Raw genomic sequence first — 21554 nt, forward strand, 5'->3', positions numbered from 1 at the left:
ACCAAAGCAGAACGCCTCGGGAAAATCTATTGCGGAAATCGATATCTTTTGACACAAACGAATACTTCCCTTTGCCATTCGCCGTAGAAATCTGTTGCTTGTCATTGAAGCCAGTTAGCTGATTTATATATTCATTCTTTTCCAATAAGATGTATGTTCTGTCTCGCGTTTGAAAAAAAGGCATGTTATCAAAATGAACACACATTTTTGGGAAACCCTGCTATAAATACTAACACTCTTTTAGCGTGGTGCCTTTTTTTCTTCTTCCGCAGACCTCTCTGTGACTCGCATGGCAGCTTTTAGGTTTCCGCTGCTTGCCTCTAGATGAGAAAGAAAGGGAGGGAGAGAGAGAGAGAGAGAGAGAGAGAGATGACTCATTCACATTATCTTCTAAAGTGGAAATCCTGAAAATGTGTCTTACACACACGCACACGCAGCTTGTGTGCAGGGGGAGCCCAGGAGCCCGTTTGGAGTGCCACCATGTGTGATGTGCTTTGTGCAGCAGCCGGTCGGAGTGTGTGGAGCCTCAAATTTATTGTGCGTTTCAGCTTGTGTCCCGAAGTGGACCTCCGACTGGAGGGGGGGCGCTGGGTGGGAAATAACTCGCCAGCCACGTGGTGCCACTTTATTACAGGTGTGTTTACTGGCGCATTACTGGAGTGGGCATTCGTTACTGGTTTGTCAATTTCATAACGTCTACCACAACAAAGGTCTCGTCTTGGCTCTGTGAGGGGTCGGTTCAACATTTGTAGAAGGCGCGGTAAAACATCCTTAAAGTCCAACCACAAAGCCAGGATTCTTGAATATTCACCACAATGAGACTTTGAAAATGGCTCCACAAAGGTTTCATTTGGCTTCACATCCTCAAACAGCCGAGGAGCTCAAACAATTAGTTAACTAATCTATTATTTGATTAAAATAATTTCCAGCTTATTGATTTAATGGAGAATGTAGTTGAGAGATTTATGGCTAGTTGAAGCCCTAAAAAGTGGACAAAGTGTTGCATTTATAAGGGATTTTAGGGAGTTAAAAGCTACAGATGGCTACAACAAAAAAATAACCTATTTTGTCATATTTGCTCTAATTGTCCCAGTTTGCTGCGTAGAGCTCGCCCTCCATCGCTCAATACATTACATTGAAGAACGCATGAAGGATGAGGGACTGAAGATCTACAGGAAGTACTTTTTAGTCTTTTTCTTGACACACGTTTAGGGGACGGACTCCAGGCCGTTTGTGTCGTATCGGACCCAAAGAAGACGTCACCGTTGTTTGGATGACCGGCCCTATAAACCGGGCATGTTTCGAGGAACTTCCTCACTAGTCTTTTGAATTTCACTTGATTCAGCTGTTACTAGGCAACAGTGTCCCCCACCTTTTGGGCCGTTCAAGTGATGTTTGACAGAGCCAATGCCAAGTTACAGGAGTTTTCCACGCTGGTTTGCGGGACGATAATATTCATTCAGTTATATTTTACTGGGACCTGCTCTGGAATAGAAAAATAATACACTCTGTAGTTTCTTTAATGACAACACCGCCGGTTGGGACTTGAAACAATCAACAATAAACAAAGTTTTAGCATTGTACTAAATCAGTAAGGCAGTCATGCTTTAAAGAGCGTAAACAGTATGAATCGACCAATGGCACTCTTGATGTGATATAACAAGTAGCGCTGTCAATAGATTGAAAGAAATGAACTAATTAATTAAGAGTAATATAATGTAAATCTTACAAGTAATGAGTAATCAATTTAGAAAGTATGCATTTTAGACACTGTTGTTTAATTGTTAATGTTATTTTAAACACAAAACTACACACATTTGATGATCTTGGAGGCAGAATTCCATCGGGTGGAGCATGTTGAACCAGCGACTCTTGCTGCAGTCAAGTGGCCCCAATTGCTCTCCTGCTGTCCTTGTACACTTTGCCCTCAACTCTCCATCAGCCTGCGTCTAAAGTGCCAACAATCTCCAGGAAACGCCGGGGCACCTTTTTAAATATATGAAAGTCCAGATGGGAGAGTAGATGTTAATTCTTATCGAGGCCCTTAACTCGCTCGAGTGATTTAGCCTGATTGACAAGTTAGTGAACCCAATCTTTCCTCCCCTCTCTACACCATTAGGTGAATTCATCATCGCCGTCATTCATCTCATTGTTAACAAATCAGAATTAATGAGACGGTTTTATGCCATTTTCACAGCCCTCCTCTTTTCCTCTTCTTCACGGTTTCATTGGAGTCCATCGCTGCCAAAAATCAATGGTTTGCTGAGACAGGGGCCTGCGTGTTCTATATCACCGTAGAGTGCAGGAACTTTGACGCAGTGTTTTTCAAGCATGAAATGAGGAGCCATGAAAAATCCAAATACCCATAAATAAAGAGGCTGAATATAACGTGACTGAGGGAATTGAGATGGTGTGGAGGGAAGCTCATCGGGCCACATCCAGTATTTAAGATGTATTTTGTTCATCCTCACACATCGGGTTAAGAGTTTCACAGAATTACTGAAAACAGTGTGGGATGATATTGTGCCGGCTCATGGCCAACAGGGCACATAAATAGTCTGTGTTTAAAATGGCTTTCACGTCTGGACGACATGTTGTCTTTTTCCTTCTCACACAAGGAATCTGTTTCTGACTACTGTCCCTCTTTGTCTCTCTACAGAAACCTGCTGGACAGGGACACCTTCTCCAAATCTGACCCAAGTAAGACCCGCCACCTCTGCTTTTGTTTTCTCACCCATGTTGAGCAAGTGTGTATTTCTATCAGAACATAAAATAAAAAAAAGGAGAAGGTAAGGATATCGGTATTAAAGGAGCCCCTGGGCGATTGATAAATGAAGACGACAACCAATAGGATACAAAACGAAAGTCTTTTGTTTTGCCACATTAAGTTGTGAGTCATTCCTTACGTGTTAGGTGTTGTGTTTTTTTTCTCTAAATGCGTGAGATTGGCTGGAGGCGAGTCTGACTAATGCGCAAGGCCAGCGGAGAAGCTTCTCTCTGTAGATTTACACATTTGTTGGTAGTTCTCCTCGCCCAGCAGTTTCCCTCATTGGAATAATGCTATTAGTGGAAGGGCAGTAAGTTAAAGCAGTACTTTGACCTTTTGGGAAATCAGCTTATTCACTCGCTTTCTATGAGTCAGACGAGACGATCAATAGCACTCTCCGTATGCCATAGCTGTTGGCTTGAGACTGAGGCTTTCACATCAGAGTACACTAGACCCCCTAAAGAGTGAACACTGTGTACTGTAGCCGGGCCTGGTTCGACCGTCTAACCCCGGGTCCCGCTGGAAAGGACCAGTTGAGCGCACGTCTACTCGGGCACGATTCCCATGAGATGTGAAAACCTAACTGTACCGAAACACTGAGGTGGAGTGCTATTCAATGCAAGGAGGCACTGTACTACTCACACCTTAAATGTTAAATGAGATTAATGGTGCGTTTGTAAATGTTAGAAATCAAGGGTAAGAGAGTAAAATTAGTTCTATAGTGTGTTAATTTCAGAATATGATGTGAGGAGGACTTTTGTTGCTCCTGTTACCTACCAACACACACACATACTGCTTCTGCTGAAGTGAGTACGTCAGCACATTTACAGTAGCATGGGATAAAAAGGAGCCACGGTGATGATGATGATGACAGTGATGAGCACAATAACGACGACGACAGTGATTAGCATGATGAGAATGATGTGGATGAGGAGTTAACTCAAGCTCCTTCCATACATTGAAGCGAGCTCTTTCGCTGAGTAGCACTTGTTGTTTTACTGTGCACAGGCGACTTGGGTTCTAAACGTTGCTCCTGTCCGGCCTTATATGATCCGGCCGGACAGGAGCAACGTTTAAGCAGGGGAGGGAATCAGGGGACAAAAGTGGATGTCTGGGGTCACTGGAAATAGACAGTTACCTGGGATCTGTCGCTAGCTGGTATAAAATGAAGAAACATCTTTGAAATCTAAAGTCCATAAATAGAGACATAAAGACATTTGTTACAAGCGGGAGAGAGAAATGAGGCCCATCAAAATATAAGCCGCAAATCCATAAAGAGATTTACTTTTCTATCATTGGTTTAAATATATACAGTATGTTCCCCAAAATCTAGTTGGGAGAAAGATGTTGCATGTCTGTATGTGTCCATGTCTGTAGATATGTCTTTCTGTCACTTATTGGAAGGGAACATCAAAGGTGTTCCAGATATGAAGTGTTTGATAAGGGAGCTCAGTAATGTGCTTTTTAGGGAATTGTCTCGTAAATGGCAAAATGCACTTTAATGATTTCTTTTACTAGCTGAAGACGCCAAATATGTGTGGGCTTCATGAAAAAAACTATAAGAGGCTTTTGATGTACATCCGTTATTTCTAATTCATGCATTTATGGCTTGTTAGTCATGCTCTAATGGATTACATTTATTACTTATTTACTTGCTGTTTTGCAAGAGTAATGTCCTTCTGCGCCCTTCCCTTAGTTGCCCCAGTGGCCAATCAGAAATATGTATATGTATGTGTGTGTATATATATATATATATATATTCTAAAGAAGAATCCCATTGCAAAAACTGTAGCCAGTTAGGAAATTAATAATTGAGAAAAAATGAAAGACTCACACTGTTTTTTAGCATGCACGGCTAACGACCTTTAATATTCTGTGTCTCTGTTCTTTACAGTTTGTGTCCTCTACACTCAAGGCATGGGCAACAAGGAGTGGAGAGAGGTGAGAGCTATAGAGAGCGAGTATCTTTCAGACAGTAAGGTTGCATCACCAATCTTCATTCAGAATGCATCACTTCACTACAAATATAGACTCCGTGGACTCTTCTCTGTGGCTAGCTATGTCGCTTTGGTACAAAAAAGGCTACACCTCTGCAAGCAGCCATCTTCAGTTTCTACCTGCAACATCTGTTGTTTTCAATGTAGTGTGAATGGTTACACAGCCACTGTGAAGATAGCAATCTGTGAAGTCCACACTGTCGTCCCTGCACACTTTCAGCTAGATAGTTTTCTTCACAAATGAAGACCACTTTTAGAGTTGGCGATGTGTGAATGTAATTGGCAGAAGTAACAACAATAGTTTGGCTATTAAAGAGCTACACTAAGAGCAATTGAGCTGCAGACAGATGGGCTAGATTCGAATTGTCAAAAAAAATGACCTCCTAATGTTTATTCCTATTCCTTGACCTCTGTGGGAAACGTCGGACAAAGAAGCCTCTTAGATGCCTTCATGTGTTGTTACAATGCTGAGTCATGCATACGACATGAACAGCCAGGGTCACAGGATTACTTTATTAACAAACCTGCACTAAAAACGAGTTATGCTAAAGGTTACTGATCTGCGTTTCTCTCGTGAACGTTAGGTCTCGTGAACGGCAGAAAGATACTATGTCACTATTTAAATATTGCTACCGCAAGGAAGCTCTTATCATGCCGGTCATTTTCACTGCTATCGGGTCATTTCACTCAGTTAGGAACCTTCCGAAGCAAATTTGACAATTCCAATCCAGTGTATATGCTCTCGTGCCTCATCCAGCTCTTCCTGCTGCAATCATGACTTCAATTAATTGAGAAAAACAAGGAGCGTCAATATGCTATAAATGCTTTTCAATATATGTTACATATCTTTAGGTTCTGCACAATGAACATGAATCTAAAATTAATTAATTTTTCCAAATTGGAATGAACTAATATATACACTTGCCTCTTAAAATGAAACCTACCCGACCCCCAATGACGCCAAACCGCATTTGCTGCTTCGCAGAAACTGCCGATAATCTTCTGTTACCAGACTCTGCCTGTATGTGTGACCTTAGGAGTAAACCTGCAATTCCACAAAGTGCTTGTAAGGTCAGAGTTCTAGGGTCTGCTGTGCTGCAGAAATATTTAGCCAGATACTGGTTTCATATCAACGTCGATATCCTCAGAGATTGTGTAGATATGATATGGGTCATCACGCTGACATTCTTTTTTGGTCCCCCCATTTGGAAAAGCAGGGATATGTTGAATGGTGTCTCCTACAATGGAACCAAAAGGTATTCTTATCTGTCTTGACCTCCCTCTCTCTGTATAGTTTGGGAGAACGGAGGTGATTGACAACACGTTAAACCCAGACTTTGTTCGGAAATTCATTTTGGACTACTTCTTCGAGGAGCGACAGAACCTGCGATTTGACTTGTAAGTATGCCGACACACAAAGCAACTTCTCAATCCAAGGTCAGTCATCATAGTACATCACGGCTTCATCTGATGAGACGCATTACTGCGCACATTATATTGGTTGATAGCAAATATAGGAGTATTGGAGTATTCTTGAACAAAAAGTGTATTTTCTCATTTTGTGGTCTACGTCTATGTTGATTTTTAAATTTTTTTTTATTTGGTGTCTACATGTTCAAGAAATAAAATTCTTCAAATCAAAAAAAATCAAAAATTGGTATCCGCACAACATCCCTCTCACTGATATTTGGCAGATTGTGAAATTCTGCATGCCTACAGCCAAGTGCCTTCTCGGAAATAGCAAAGTTATACAGCACTTCATTACCTACATTGCTCAGTTTTAAAGCCTATACCTGCTGTTTATCTGTTCTTTTCAAGGCCTAAGAGATCCCTGTAGCACATAAAAGTATATTATGTTGCACACTTAAGTCTCAATAGCGTTCCTATGCTTAGAGGCATGCGAGACTGTTGGTCTTTGGGAGCAACAGTTTTCAAAGGTGAGGGGATTTGCTTCCTCCGTCTGCTCTCAGTCCGCATTTGCCATTGAATTACCGAGGGGAATTCAGTGGCTTTATTTCATCAGATGGAGACTAATTATGTTATGATCTATGATCCAGTGAGCCGCGTTGGCAACACAATTGGGATCTGAAAGTTGACTCTGTGAAGAGGACTTGGTCTGTCTGTATGAGAGGGAGTGAGAGAGAGTAGTTTTAGCTACCCCAAATTTACTGTTTACCATTGGACCTGGTCTAATAGCAGACACGTTTTCTGCTGAAATCCAATGTGTAAAAGGAGAGCGTGGTCAACTCTAACGCCGCAACACACACCCGCAGTGTGGTCCCGTAAGTGTCACAAGCCGCCCGGGCACAGCCACTCCAGGGCAAAAACCAAAGTGGCGCGAGCGTCCAGCGTGCGCATTCCCACATACTGCACGTGGCCATGGTGACAAAGTTGTGTGCTCGGCGTGTGCTCGTGGCCATGTGTGCGGTTAAGCGATGGTAACCATAGAGACTAGGCTTCCAGTGGGTGGCCGCAAGTACGACGTAGGAGCGGACAGATTTCCTACAGGGAGAGAGGAGCTTTTGACCTGTCGTCTGTACTCTACCTATATAGCGCTTGTGCTGTGTGCCGTGTACCGGCTCAGTACACATTAGCACTCCGTGCTACCCTTGGCTTTGCTAATTAACGTCACGCTTCCAACTTTGGTTAAAAAATATACGTTTTGAGTAGATTTGTGTTCATTCCCCCTCGAGTCATTTGGCTCAGAATCACTTCCAGGCGCTGCTATCAAAAGCTGTGCTGTTTTTATACTGTCTTTCTTTGTTTACCATGTTTTTGCATATACATGATACTTCCGTACCTGCCCTGTAACTGATTCCTCTGACATTCCTATAATCCGGAGATCTCCTGGCATCTGTGTTGTGTGACTTTCTATGCCTTCTTGTTTGTTTAGGTAGCTGATTAAATGTATGAATGCATGTCGCTGTGCTCGAAGTCTCTTGAGTGGTTTCCTGAATGGAAGGGAGCATTTGAGCAACAAAAGGCCGCACTGGCTTTTTGTCCGCTGGTGTGTTGGTGTCCTGCACACGTGTGCTCGTGCACCTTGCTTGCTAACATGCGTGATAGCTGTAGATGGCAGGCGCTGCTGGCCTGCAGAGGGAAACACAGCGAGTTGAGGGCAGGTGACGTAGAACACTTCCTCCTTTGGGGCCATGAAGATGGGATCTGTTACAAATTACTATTGTAACAGATCCCACTATATTAATTGTGAGACCGCACTGTGTATATTACACCTGTCTGCAAGTCTGTGTCTTGATTTCAGCACAGTCCTCTGCCTCCATAACGTTACCTTTTTGGATTTGTTTTTGGAATATCTCAGCAATTGTTAGATACATGCTGGAATTTTAAAAATCATGTCCTCTAGAGGAGGAGTTGTAAAATGTTTGATCCGTTTTAACTATAGCGTCGTCATGATCAGGTCAAAGGTTCGTGCTGTTATATACTAATGGCATTTCCATAACGATCATCTTTTTGTTTGGTTCTAAAATATTAGCACGCTAACATGTGACATTGGAACAGTACATCAAAATAGTAAGATAAAATCCATGGTTGTAAATATCAAACGTTTTTTATTTATAAACATGACTATGTATGGATTTTTGATAAATATGGGCATGATTCAGAGATTAAAGATTGAATATTAATACTTTTTTGAGACATGGCGTGAGTATGCACCCATTTCCTTGTTGACGCTGTTCTGATAGCTTTGCACCTCCGTGACCTGAGTGGTCCACTAACGACATGCTACCATTACCGTCGGGTGCAAGTTAGCATGCTAATCCAATCTGTCTTTCGTAGAGCAAAGCCATGTAGATTTTCTTTAGTTTGCATCCCCTCAACTTTATACAATGAAAAGGTGCATTGATTGACAGATTTTCATCTTTCGCAGGGACACATTTGTGCTCACTTCTACTTTAACGGCATGTGGATGACTGTAATACAGAGATACTAATAAGACATGTCCCCACTCTGAAGGTCTATCACAACCGAATTGATGTACAAGCGTGCACACACACACGCACGCACGCACAAACTGTGTACGTTATCCCAAAAATTCTGCTAATTTTTCACCCAAAAAATAGTATGACCGAGCAAAGGGCAATCTTCTTCCTTTTAGTGGCGGGCTGAGAGGACCTGAGCTGTGAAATGATGGCTGATTGTGTGGCTTATCTGATTGTTTTCTTTTCTTTGGAGTACAGCCCCAGTAGTGTAGCATTGGAGGGACCTGGTTTGGACAAATCATCGCTTGGATTGGATTTTTGACACACCTGCGAGCGGAAAAGAGGATAAAATGCGGGGAATAATATTCAAACACGTGTCGAAAAAGGGATGCGATGGCCCACTCAGAGTCTGCCTCACGAGCAGAGATGAAAACCCTAACGGACACTTGATTACTCACTCGCACAACATTTCTCCTCCCGTGTCTCTTTCGCATGTATGTATCACTGCCTATTAGTGCATTTAGTGTCACTTTAATGTGGGATGCCTTGGAGCCCGGGATGCCGGGTAGTGAAATACTCTGAGCCTCTGGCGAGATTGTTGGTGACGAGCTGCTCGGCCCCATTACAGATTTACTCATTCGCAGCTGAGCTCCCGTTACCATCCGTCTCTTCCAATGCACTCACTCCGGCTCTCTCTTCCCACCTTTTCCACAGGTACGACGTCGACTCGAAGAGCGCCAACCTGTCAAAACACGTGAGTGAGGAAATTTGAATTTGGTTGTGCACACACATTTTTCCTTTTTGAGTTTTTTTTGCTGATTTTAATTTGTTGTGAATGAGTGTCCGTGTGAGCGTAATTGCTGTCCTTGTTATTACCTCCCGTTAGTCTCATTTCAGCCACGTAACTGCTATCGGGCCATTTCAATGAGTGTGTTTAGCATCTCCTGTAATAGCACATTCCCTGAACGGCCCGGCGGTCGAAATGAAATTAACAGACTGATCCACCCCGTCCAGCCTGCCTTTCACATAAATAGCAGTCATTAGCATAGCTGTAATTAGGAACAACAATGTGATAACTTCATCAGTAATGTAAGGCTGTGTCCTGCCTACTGCATCATGGGAACTATAGTTGCGGCAATCGGAGGTCATACAGGATATCCTCGGTAGTTTGTTCACCGGACACGTTGTTCAGTTTTCTCTGGATCACCAGTGAGATAAAACGTGTTTGTTCATGAGGAGAATGTGGTATCTTTACTCAGTGTCAGGCCAGCAGTGTCTCCCTTTTGCCCTCTGTCTCCCTCCGTTTCCAGTCTTTCTGCTAGAGCGAGTGTCATCCATCATACTCAGTGCTCTCGTTTAACTCCCGGCAACAGATCCGATTTTCCAAAAGGTTTTTCCTTTTAACACCGCAAGTGATCACTTTTATCCAGTCACTGAACTGCTTGTGTATCCTGACGGTCTGTATTAGTCTCGTGTGCACGTCTGATTTCATGAAGACAGCTTCTCATTGATCTTTGGGACATGTTTGGGCAGGTGATCGCCGTAGCAACAGTCAATACTGACCTAGACTTTCACCCTCCAATAAAAGGAAATCATAGCAACTATACAAATAATCGGAGGCTATAAAAGACGGTACAACAGCTGTCTTTTGTGCTCATAATCTATGACCGGAAATGTACGTTCATAGCTTCAGTGTCCGTAATAGTCATAGTGTGATCAGGCTTTGCTTTCTCCATCTATTCAGCAGCTTATGGTCATGATGGTACACACAATATCGCTGCGTGTTCATATGGACATACTGAGCGTGTCCTCCCCCCTGACGTGGTAAAATGTTCCCATCAGCCACTGTCGTCCAGCTCCACGCTTGGCACACAGCAAAGTTTCAGCTGTTAGCAACATACAACCTCAGATGAATTGAGCACTCCAGTGGGAAACACTTGCCGTCTCTCCAAAGCAGATTCAGTCCCTCTCCGTTTCCCCCACAGGATTTAGTTTTTCCACATTTTTCCCCTTTTGTCTCTTTGGATGAAATCCACCCATCTTGTCCGTTCCTCCATCTTTGTTTCTTGTCTTTCCCTCTCACGGTGGCAGTCTGTCACCTTTTCCTTTTATTTTATTGCCATACCCCTGTTTTCTCACCTTCTCTTTCTCTCTAACTTGATCTCTCCATTTCCTATCCTCCCCCCGCCATCCCCTTTGCCTCACTTTCTTCCGATCAATAATCCTCTACAAGAAGATACAGGCATGTTGGCTCGGAGGCAGCGTACCAGCGTTGATGCAGGTCTCAGGAGGGGGAAGGGCAGAGAGCCAGTCCATTAGATGATGTTTTAACATGGTAGCTGTAGGCTGCAGGAACACCTGGGAACCGGGTGTGAACGAACGTGGCATCTGGAGGGGCGGGTCGAGGAAAACACACACACACACACACAGTCCTTTTCATGAGATCTCACTCATTTGTATTTATGTATGCAGGAAACATTTTGTTTTGTCAAATGGACATCTTAACTTCTGATTTTGGTCCATATTCTCTGCAGGTTTTTGATTGACCAAATTGACTACTGATTAGAATATGTGCAACTGAACTACTCCGCTAGTACTTAGCTGATTTAGGCTAGCCGGTTCAACATGGTGCCTTTAAGGAAAGAACGCAATATATTATTAATAGTGCAGTGCACTACTCACACGTAGTGTCGCATTTCTCACAGAAACGTTTCCAATATTGTTGTATTGACCTGACAATTTCTGCATAAAACTTCTCTAGCTCTGCTACAGAGTAAGCTCATGGATGAGAAGCACTGAGCTCCCAGCATATTCTCATTGAAACTGTTATCCATATCTATTGTTTCATCCCACTCCTCCTCCGCCAGAGTTTGATTTCAGTTTTATCAAACATTGCTGAATGGAGCGGCACCCACACAACGATCTTTCTTTCTTATTAAATCTTTTTTTAGCCCACAGCGTTGTATATTTAGCCGTTAGTTGCACACAGCCAATTCTTTGATGGACCTCATGCTGGCTACAGCCCCGGTTGCTTGGGAATTTGTGACTTTACTGTGCAGCATCTACATTGGGGCCAGTGGAAAATATGATAAGAAAATATTTTCCTTTTTGTTATTTCAGGTTTACCAACACAAATTTGTTTATGGCTAATGTGGCCGCACTTACGACACTACACTGATGGGACAAATGAGCTTGACGGGTGGACACGGGGCGGGAAAGACGGATGGATGTCGAGGTCAGAATAACAGAAGGGGCTAATCAATGAAGCAAAGACGAGTCCATTATGTTAGCGCTGCTCCGAGCGGCTGCAGTCAGATATTAGAGATGGCATGCAACAAGACAAACGGCCCCACCAGTGTGCCTCCCGGTGAAACTGGGAGTTGGCAGCATTCTGTAATAGCCTTTATACAAGAAAGAAAGAGACCTGCCGTACTCTGGGTGTTACAGAAGTTGTGTTTCATACTGGGATTGTTTTATGCTGACATGCTAACATTTATTAAATCCACATTGTCCTGTGTACAAATGTAGTCAGTAGCTGTCTCCAGGACATTTTGTGTGCCACTATACTCTTCTCTCCATCTTACTGCCTGTTTGTACCTGCTGTGAGGTTTCCTCATGTGATGGCGAAGTAATCCATCAGGAAAAGAGAAAGGGAGCAGAGGGGCTGGTGGGAGTTTGGCATAATTTACTTTACTTTATCTGTAAATGGGGAATATGGAGGGTTCCAAGAGATATGAATTATTTCAATTTCTGTTTTATCTAATGGTTGTTTTAGAATTCTCCCTCTTTCTATGTCTAACCAGGATTTCCTGGGCCAGGCCTACTGCACTCTCGGAGAGGTGGTTGGATCATTGGGCAGCCGCTCGGAAAAAGCTCTTGGGTGAGTTGTGTCCATGTAAACATTACACATGCGCAAGAATATTGTAAACCTACTGAAAGATTACCTCAATTCTGGCCAGAAATACGCTGTCAAATGTAGTTTCAGCTAAATATGTCAAAAAACTAGCAAATTATATTGAGATTATTTAGAGAATCCAAAACAAAAACAGATCATTATTTGAGTATGGTCTACTTGAATTACATTTATTCTCCAAGGTGGTATTTGTTGCTTTGTAATTTGGGAGCCAGGATCATGTAGATGTAGTTACATCGATACCATCTATTTCTGGGGATGCTAAACTGAGAAGTAGTGCACAATTACATTTATTTATTTATTTTTTATGGATGGAAATGTTCGAACACACGTACACAAAAACACTCCCACACACCCGAGGATATTCTTACATATGCAGCCGTCCTCTACAGCAATTACAATATCAGCATTTGGGTGTGCGTGTGTGTACGTGTACCCATGTTTCCTTGGCTTGATTATACTTTAACATGTTGTTAAATCTAACAACATCTACATTTTGTTATTTTTACTGTACCAGTTTTTAGAATAAAACGTATTCCTGCAAAACAGACTTCAACAGAGTCTGAACGAGAATGCTTTGTTTAGAAATAGTTTGGGTACAAGATATTTGGTTAAATCCCTCATCATTCTATTTTGCTAAGTTTTGTCCATTTGAATTTTTCTGGTGTTCTGCTCTCCCAAACATCATTCAATAGAAATCCTTATCTGGGACCATGAAGAGATACAGCATATACAATGCATATTTTGTTTTTGGTTGAGCTATTCCTTCATATCTTTACAAAAAAAAAAAAAAAAAAGATTTGCTCTCAATGAAATATAGCATTTAATCATTTATCAAGAACAATTGACCTGCAGTTTTTAATATGTGATAATTAAACGTGAGTTATCCATCCATTCTCCAGCCATAGGGAATAACACATGTAAATAACCTGGATAAAGGACAAATCCCTTGCTCTTCTTCTTCAATTTGTCCTCGCTGCCATTGAATGAGAGCATGTTGTTTGATAATTGGCACTTTTCACGTTAGAAGAATTGCTTTCCCTCTATTTTAGCAACGTCTATTTGAATTAGCCTGCACTTGCAGTTGTATTAGAATATAACCGTATTCACAGATGGTATAATATTATATTCTATATCATAATCACCAACAACAAAGCTTCATTAAGATACGTCGCTCTCTACTTTGATCCATGATGCTGCACTTTTGGCCTCCTCGGTTTCACATATTTCTTTCCTCCCTCTCATGGTACTGCTTTCTTGGCGTCCTTTCAATCGTGTCTTTTTAATCCAATTTGCCTGTTCATTTGAAGCCTTCTTGAGGGGGTTTGGGAGGGGGACGAAATAAGCAAGTTGGCATCCCTTCACTGAACACTGTCAAAAACCTTGCACGCTGTGTGTTTGTGTGTCCTCCACTATTCCTTTTTGTTTACGGAGCAACACTCATACGCTTAAGGAAGCAATCGTCATGGCGATTGCTGAGGTGGGTTTCTTGCTGAAAGACCTGTCTGTCCCTTTTTGTGTACACATGCTTTTACATGCACCATGGACGGCTCCAAAGTGCAAAGCAATGTTGTCTGCCCGCCCTCCAGCCCCACTTCATCATTAACACACACACATTTCAGTCATCTATGAGGGGCCGTTTAGGACTGAACTATTGAGACACTCTCGCGCACACTACTAAGACACTCTTACACATACTAATGAGACACTCTTGCGTTCTCTTGTGGATTAATTAATTCGTATTTAGCATTAAGTTTGTATTCTCTAACTTACTGACTATATCTGATTCGGACCCACACATCCTCACAGACCAGGAACTTAGTAACACACACCCATAAAACACACTGGAGATCTGGATTCTTCGATTCACAGAGTTTTATTGGAGCAACAACACTCAAATAAACTGAGCTCTTTCCGGAAAGAAACTAACGAGGTGATGATACGACACATCGAGATTGAGTGAAGCCCTCCACTTCAATCCTAACCCTGTAACTCTCCTCCTGTTGTTGTCTTCCCACTATTCTTCTCCTTGTCCTTCACTTGCCCCTCTATCTGGTTGTTGATGCTCGACTAACTGGCTCAGTCTGGTCAAATGCTCTCACACACACTAGTGAGACACTTGTACATTCATACATACTCTGTAAACCTATGCACGTGCTTATATAAAACATTATACATACTATAATATATGTAGTATAATATATACTGCTGTATCATATACACATACATATTGTGGTGGAAATTTGAGCATTAAGTCCTGGTGAGAAATCAAAAGTATCTTGAACTCGCTTTGTGATGAAGTATTTATTACTAACTAGAATATAGAAAAATGAAATCGTCAACACAAGCCGTAAGTACATAACAGAAGTCAAATGACTACAATTCAGCTGAAAAGGGGCAGATTGTTCCTTCCCCCAAAAGGAGCAGGATGATCTGGCCAAGCTTCTGGGGGAAAACAGGAGTTTTTATGCACTTCAAGGTGGTTGGTGTTGTCTCAGCACAGGAGAGCCCCCCCCCCCCAAAGAATGTATGGAAAAGTACCAGACGACCTAGGGGAGACACCCGTGACCCTCCCTTAATGGGACCCAGTCAATCAATAACATTTATGGATCAGTCAAGGCACCTATCTTCCAAACAGGATGCCATCGTGAACTAGCTCAGGTCACGAGTTTCCCAAGAACGGTCACACACCAGAGTTCTGGAGAGACTCACAATGTGCAGCGCAACAATCCTCCCCCGACACATATGATGCTTACATGCATACAAGTGAAACTTACGTATCTATCTGAAACAGAGTATGTATGTAAAATTGTCTCAGTAGTGTGTGTGAGAGCATTTCAATAGCGAACGTAAGAGTGTTTCATTAGTATGTGTAAAAGTGTCTGAGTAGTGTGCGCGAGAGTGTCTCAATAGTTAAGTCCTAAACGGCCCCTTATAGTCATCTAGGGATGGTGACACTAATGGCAAAAATAGAAGATATTTTTGTGTGACTGGAAGCATTTTATATATATATATATATATATATATATATATATATATATATATATATATATATATATATATATATATATATATATATATACATTACCAGTCAAAAGTTTAGATACATTTTTTTCTTTCAATATTATGAGAAACTGCATCCAAACCAAGACTAGTCAAGACTGACTGAAAAGCATTTAGTAGAATAATGTATTGCTCCGTGATTGACGGACAACCTATGCAGATTGACCCCGCCTCCCACCCGTTGTCCCGCGGCCCTGTGACGCCTCGACAGTCACAGATAATGGATCCGTGGACTGTTTTGGAAGAAGTCACGAGTGATTTGGTGCAGACATAGAAACCCTGTCAACATTTATTAAAAACAAAGGTAGAGAGGCCACAGCTGTTGCAATTGTTGTCTTGGTGAGGGTTGTGTCTGTACTTATGTGTGTGTGTGTGTGTGTGTGTGTGTGTGTGTTGGACCTTGTCAGACACACACCTGCAGCCTGACACGACAGGAGGGATCTTTAACAGTTTTAATGAGTGGTGATTACAGCTAATTACATTGTTCAATCAAACTCCCGTGGGCATTCAGAAGTGTATGTATGTGAGTGTGTGTGTGGGGGTTAGGGAGGGTTGTGTGTGTGGTGGTTTGTATGTGTGTGTGTGTGTGTGTGTTTGTGACTGAAAGCAGCCAGAAACAGAATGCAAAAGCATGGCGGGTAGTTGCACTGCTCCTGGTCAACAAGCTGTGTGTGTGTGTGTGTGTGTGTTTCCTCTATATGTAGTGGACACACACACAGGTGGGACTCCATGTTCTCGGGCTACTCTCAATCCTGCTGGTCCCCCTTTCCTTTTCATTTAGCCAAGCCGGCCTGCAACGAATTCAGTGCAATCATCAATAACCCATAAAGTCAGTTTTGAAGTCCATTATCTATTCGTGACAATCCTGTACCTCGTATGCACAGAATCTTTATTTCACTTGACTTCAGTTGGATAGATCTTTGAGGACAAGCTTATTTATACTTTACACCTTGAATTATAAACCTTGTTTTTTCACTACTCCGTTCTGCACCAATACCAGAAGATACTTAATAACTAAGTGTGCAAAGCTAACCGATGGTTTATGATCTGCCATCTTGAGGCTTAAAACGCTGCATTTTTCTGTCACCATCTTTTTTTGTTTTTTGTCTTTTTTGGTTTTACCCCGGAAGTGACACTAACGGGTCCTACTACTAAAAGCGTTAAAGCTCAACCAAAAGCTGAATCTGTTATCCACCAATACATAACTTTCACAACCTGATAATAAACAGTGAAAGTTTTAAAGTTGTAGGATGAAAACTCCGACAACTCAGACTAAATGATGCCATGTTAGTGACCTGCGAATCATAAGGTGGCCCCCAAAAGCACCCCCTGCTTTAGCAACTAGTTTGCTCTAAATGGGACCCTCATTTAGCAATTGAACATCATGCTTGAAATGATCTTAAATCTTTTTCAATGTTCATTAGCAAAATTCATTAGACACCATAAAGCCATGTTCTCAATGTTTTCCCAGGCAGTTAAAAAAGTCAGAAGGAGTAATATTCTTTAAAGACTTCTGTACAACCAGACTTCTCAACGCACTTCTGCATTGGCTCCACGTCTCAGACCCAGAGGTTGGCGTCTGGTTGTGCAGCACGTTGAGAGCTCTTTTTAACTTGCTACCCTGACACGCCTGCACGAGAGCTTAGACAGTGCCACCTGAGACGTTTTTAATGAGCATTTTCACATAAAATATCGTTTATTGTTAAAAGGATCCCCATTAGCTGTCACCAAAGTGGGATGAGCTAATCTTCCTGGGGTCCAACAAAAAGAAAAATCACTTAACAATGATAAACTAAAAGCAGTAAAATATTGTATCATTATAAATATCATCAGAAATATTTCAGAATAAGTTATTACATTACACGCATTATTTCATTCATACAGTAGATATGTCCATTCCCTAATCACAATTTAAATAGTCCATTTTCATGTAGTACTTGAAAGAGACTTTGCTGTTCATTTTTACGTATATTCAGTGGGCAATTATTCCAAAGATTGGCGCGACAAATAACTGATGCTTGTGTCCATTTTGGTCACAGTTACTGTAAGTTACGCTCTTTATCGTTCTGGATTCTCATTTCTTTCCACAAACAGGATCTCACAGTGCAGTGGTCAAGGAGATGTCATGGTCAAGGAGAAGACCGAGTGAACTATGAGAGACCCAAGTGGGCTACAATTTTAGATACAAGTGAGACAAGAACTAAGGCTCTCACACACACGCGCACACGCACACACACACACACACACACACACACACACACACACACACACACACACACACACACACACACACACAAAGGCTGATAGCTGTGAATACAAGCCTGATTGTATGTATTTGTAAAGGAAGGACAAAGAAACTCTCTATCTGCCTCTGGTGTACCGCGTGACATGGATTTGATGTCAATCTTCCCTTTGTGTGAGAGAATTACAGTTATGAGTTTCCTTTTAGAGGAGAAAGTGTGATTGTGTCAGGCCATGGCCGAGAATAGTTGGATGCTCATGCTCTTATAATTATAATTGATATCTGGGGAGAGAGAGAGAGAGAGAGAGAGAGAGAGTGACACAGCACACACCCGTATTAGAGTTAATCTGTGTGTGTGTGTGTGTGTGCGCACGTATGCAGGAGCCCCTGTTTGTGCTTCTATATGTGTTAGGCTGCAGCGAAGAAGTGGCCCAGACTTAATTACCCGTCTCTCGCCAGACACTGATTGCAAATCCATGTGTCTTGATTAGAGGATTCACAGTGTTTCCTCTCACACACACACACACACACCCACACCCACACGGGTGTGTGTGTGTATATTCACGTGGAGAAAAGGATATTCCTTATTGGACTACTCATCTCTGGAATGCTCTTCTGTGTCATAAATCCACTAAATAAGGAAATAATTTACCTGTGAGTATGAACTCATAGAAAAAATTTTAAAGCTGTTTTTCTTCCAAACACGCATTCAATTATTTTACTTCACTTTAAATGCCAAACAGAGAGATATTGCGGTTGAAGGGCTAGTTGTCTGGCTTGTTCTCACATTGTAGAGGGATAGATAGCAATAGAATACACCAGTGCTCGGCAATTAAATCGAGAGAACCTTTCACACTTTTATTCGGCTGTTTGCTTTTACTTTCTTTCGTTTGGATTTTAGCTAGGAACCATCCCATCTTATTTTTTTCCCCTGTTAGCTTAATGCGTGCGTATGTAAGGCAAAACTGCTAGATTCATGATGCGATCCTGTCAGTTGCCACCCACGTATCATTTTAAGACAGAATAACGACCGGCACTCTGTAAAACAGAGCAGCGACGGCGAGCAACTGAGGAAATAACGAGCAGAGGAATCCCATTCGATATCCCACAACGGGGGCCCCTGCTCAGCAGAGTTGTCATGGCAACCTGGATTCTGGTTGCTTGTCAGGGATGTGTGTGTGTTCGTGTGCGTCTTTAACTCTTTCCCCATGCATATTGTTGCTCTGAGAGGACACGATTGAGGCGGAGAGGAGTGACTTTAAAAACAAGGAGATGCCTCCCTGTGCATTAAAACAACTTTAGGAAACAGCTTTCTTACTTTTCATACTGGACATTAAAAGCCCCTCCAATGTAAGTGATGGGAGAGAAAAAAAAAACAGTCAACCTTTGTGCAAAATTTAAAGATTATCCGAAGTACATTTCAACACGGCACTAAATGAGGAAGCCTGTCAACCCCTGTTGTAGTAAAATAATGGGAACCTGGCAGCTGCGGATCTCTACGTCACAAAGCGCGATTGTCCACAGGGACTGACAAAAATAACCCCAGCTCAAAATAAATATCCTGGCTTCTTCCTTTACTCCCATTATAATTACTACGGCGACGAGAGGCTGCCCCGACTGTGCAGAGCTGATGCCGGAGGGGTCCGCGGAGCCATTGTCTGACACAAAGGGCCACTGACGGAGCTGCTCTTTCTCACCTCGCCGGTCTTCAGCTCGAGCAGTCTTCCTCTGGATATCTTTCTCATTTTAAACACACAGCGCAAACAACTCCAGACCGCACTGTGCGTCTGGAAATTAAACGAAACGAGAAGCGAAAAGGGTATCCTCGCTCCTCAGAGGTACTATTTTAGATCTTCTCATCATCTTTAGATTTCTGAGGAAAGGGTATTACTTTTGCAGGTAAAAAAGGGAAATAGAAGTCTGGCATCTCAAAAGCACTTTGCCCACCCCCCCAGTTCCTTGAGCTGGAGTAAAAGGAGGCCTAAATTACATTCATGCAGAGGTCCTCAACCCCAATTCTAAGCTGTCCGAATGACTGCCTGAGTCAATTTATGCCAGGTGGGTCCCTCAGAGCGGTGCTCATCAGACGACCAGGCCTCTCTCGCCAGATTGTAAGACCTCTCAAGTCAAATTACGTTGCCCTGCTCTCCCTCCTACAAGGACTGCTTGTAATCGGTAGTAGAGACATCACTGTAGCCTGTGTTGAAGAATTGAAACATAGTTGAAACACAGGGACACATGCGTCCAAACCATTTCCAAGTCGTTGCTATCATCTATTTCAATGCAAATTTCATCAACTTAATCACCTATAAAGGAATAACAGGAAATGTGTATATAGAACATTTTTACATTTGACACGGCTGCTACAGAAAAAAATCAAACTGTGCATTAACTTAAATAACAACAAACAATTCTATTTTGTTTGTATATTCTTTTGGAAACTTATCTCATTAAAATATTGTCAAGTCAAACAAATGCATAGGTATGTTAAGGTAGGCCTACTGCCTTGGAAGCTTTTTAGCAGGGAGAGGAAGGACGTTGGAAGGAAAAACAGGTTTCACTCCTTCCTTAACGGACTAACATTTACAGTCTTAGACAATGAAACCAGTCAGCTCCATGTGGGCTCCAAGGGAGGAGGAGGTGTTGAAAATGATGTCACCGACTTCGCATTCAACTCCAGGATGTTGTTTCAGAGGAGCACACGTAACAAATAAACACACGCATGACATCTCTCAACGCTTAACCACAACGCTCCACTCGCTCCTAGTGAATCACACTCCGAAAACGCTCCACCCGAAACACACACACCTTCATGCAAACACTGTTGCTTTTGTATCCCCAATGTTTTTGAGGCGGTGTGAAGTAGTAAAACTTTCCGTGAGGTTTGCTCCCGGCCGGAGTGTAAACAGGTTGAAGTCCCACACAGTGATGTGCTCTCACATCGAAGGCTGAGTTCCCTACATTTGATACACTGATACACTGTGTCATTTTATTTTACTCAAACAGAACTAATGGTGCAAATAACAAAACGGAAATGTTTCCTCCCGCCTCCACCTCCTCCCCCCAACCGCCCAGCATTTAACCAACCGCAATCATTGGAAAATGTGTGTTTGGTGAAAGAATAAAATTTTCTTAAGAACAATTCCTATCATTGTTTGGCCAACACATGCAGAATCCCATGACAAAAGAAACATGGCGTCAGGACACGGCCACCCTGGCACACGGTGCGGGTCACCATCCGGTTTCTGCATGAAACTCGCCCTGTCGCTATTGCCCCGATGGCGTCGTTGACTCCTCCAGTGGTGTACACGCTTCCCTCGAGCCTTTTCGGGTTATTCCACCGTCTCGACCGACCTCGAGCTGGCCTCCAACAACAACCGAGACGTGGACGGGAGGTTGCGCCACGAGCGTGGGGGTCGTTTGCCGAAAATCAGCGAAGCGCGTGATTGTGAGTTCCTAACCCTTTCCCGTTTTGTGTGTTTGTGTACAGAGGCATTCAAGGGAAGAAATGCGGGACCATCATCGTGAAAGCCGAGGAGCTGAGCAACTGCAGGGTGAGGACCAACGCGCACTGCCTGAAAAGTCTCTGTTTTCCAGGATCCGGCCTGTTTCTATTTCCGCCCTCTCTTTG

The 21554-nt window shown here is 42.6% G+C and overlaps 1 protein-coding gene across 2 annotated transcripts in view; it reads left to right on the forward strand.

Moving 5' to 3' along the window:
• The window catches only part of LOC120817868 (copine-8), a 65781-nt gene that overhangs the window by 15471 nt on the left and 28756 nt on the right, over window positions 1–21554 (forward strand). For both annotated transcript variants that reach the window (XM_040174498.2, XM_078101598.1), the window contains exons 2-7: window positions 2660–2700; window positions 4662–4708; window positions 6059–6162; window positions 9420–9459; window positions 12509–12585; window positions 21414–21477. In XM_040174498.2, the coding sequence (XP_040030432.2) occupies window positions 2660–2700; window positions 4662–4708; window positions 6059–6162; window positions 9420–9459; window positions 12509–12585; window positions 21414–21477 (373 nt within the window). The remainder of the gene's footprint in view (window positions 1–2659; window positions 2701–4661; window positions 4709–6058; window positions 6163–9419; window positions 9460–12508; window positions 12586–21413; window positions 21478–21554) is intronic.

This window comes from Gasterosteus aculeatus, chromosome 4, assembly GCF_964276395.1.
Source record: "Gasterosteus aculeatus chromosome 4, fGasAcu3.hap1.1, whole genome shotgun sequence".
NCBI classification, from domain to species: domain Eukaryota; kingdom Metazoa; phylum Chordata; class Actinopteri; order Perciformes; family Gasterosteidae; genus Gasterosteus; species Gasterosteus aculeatus.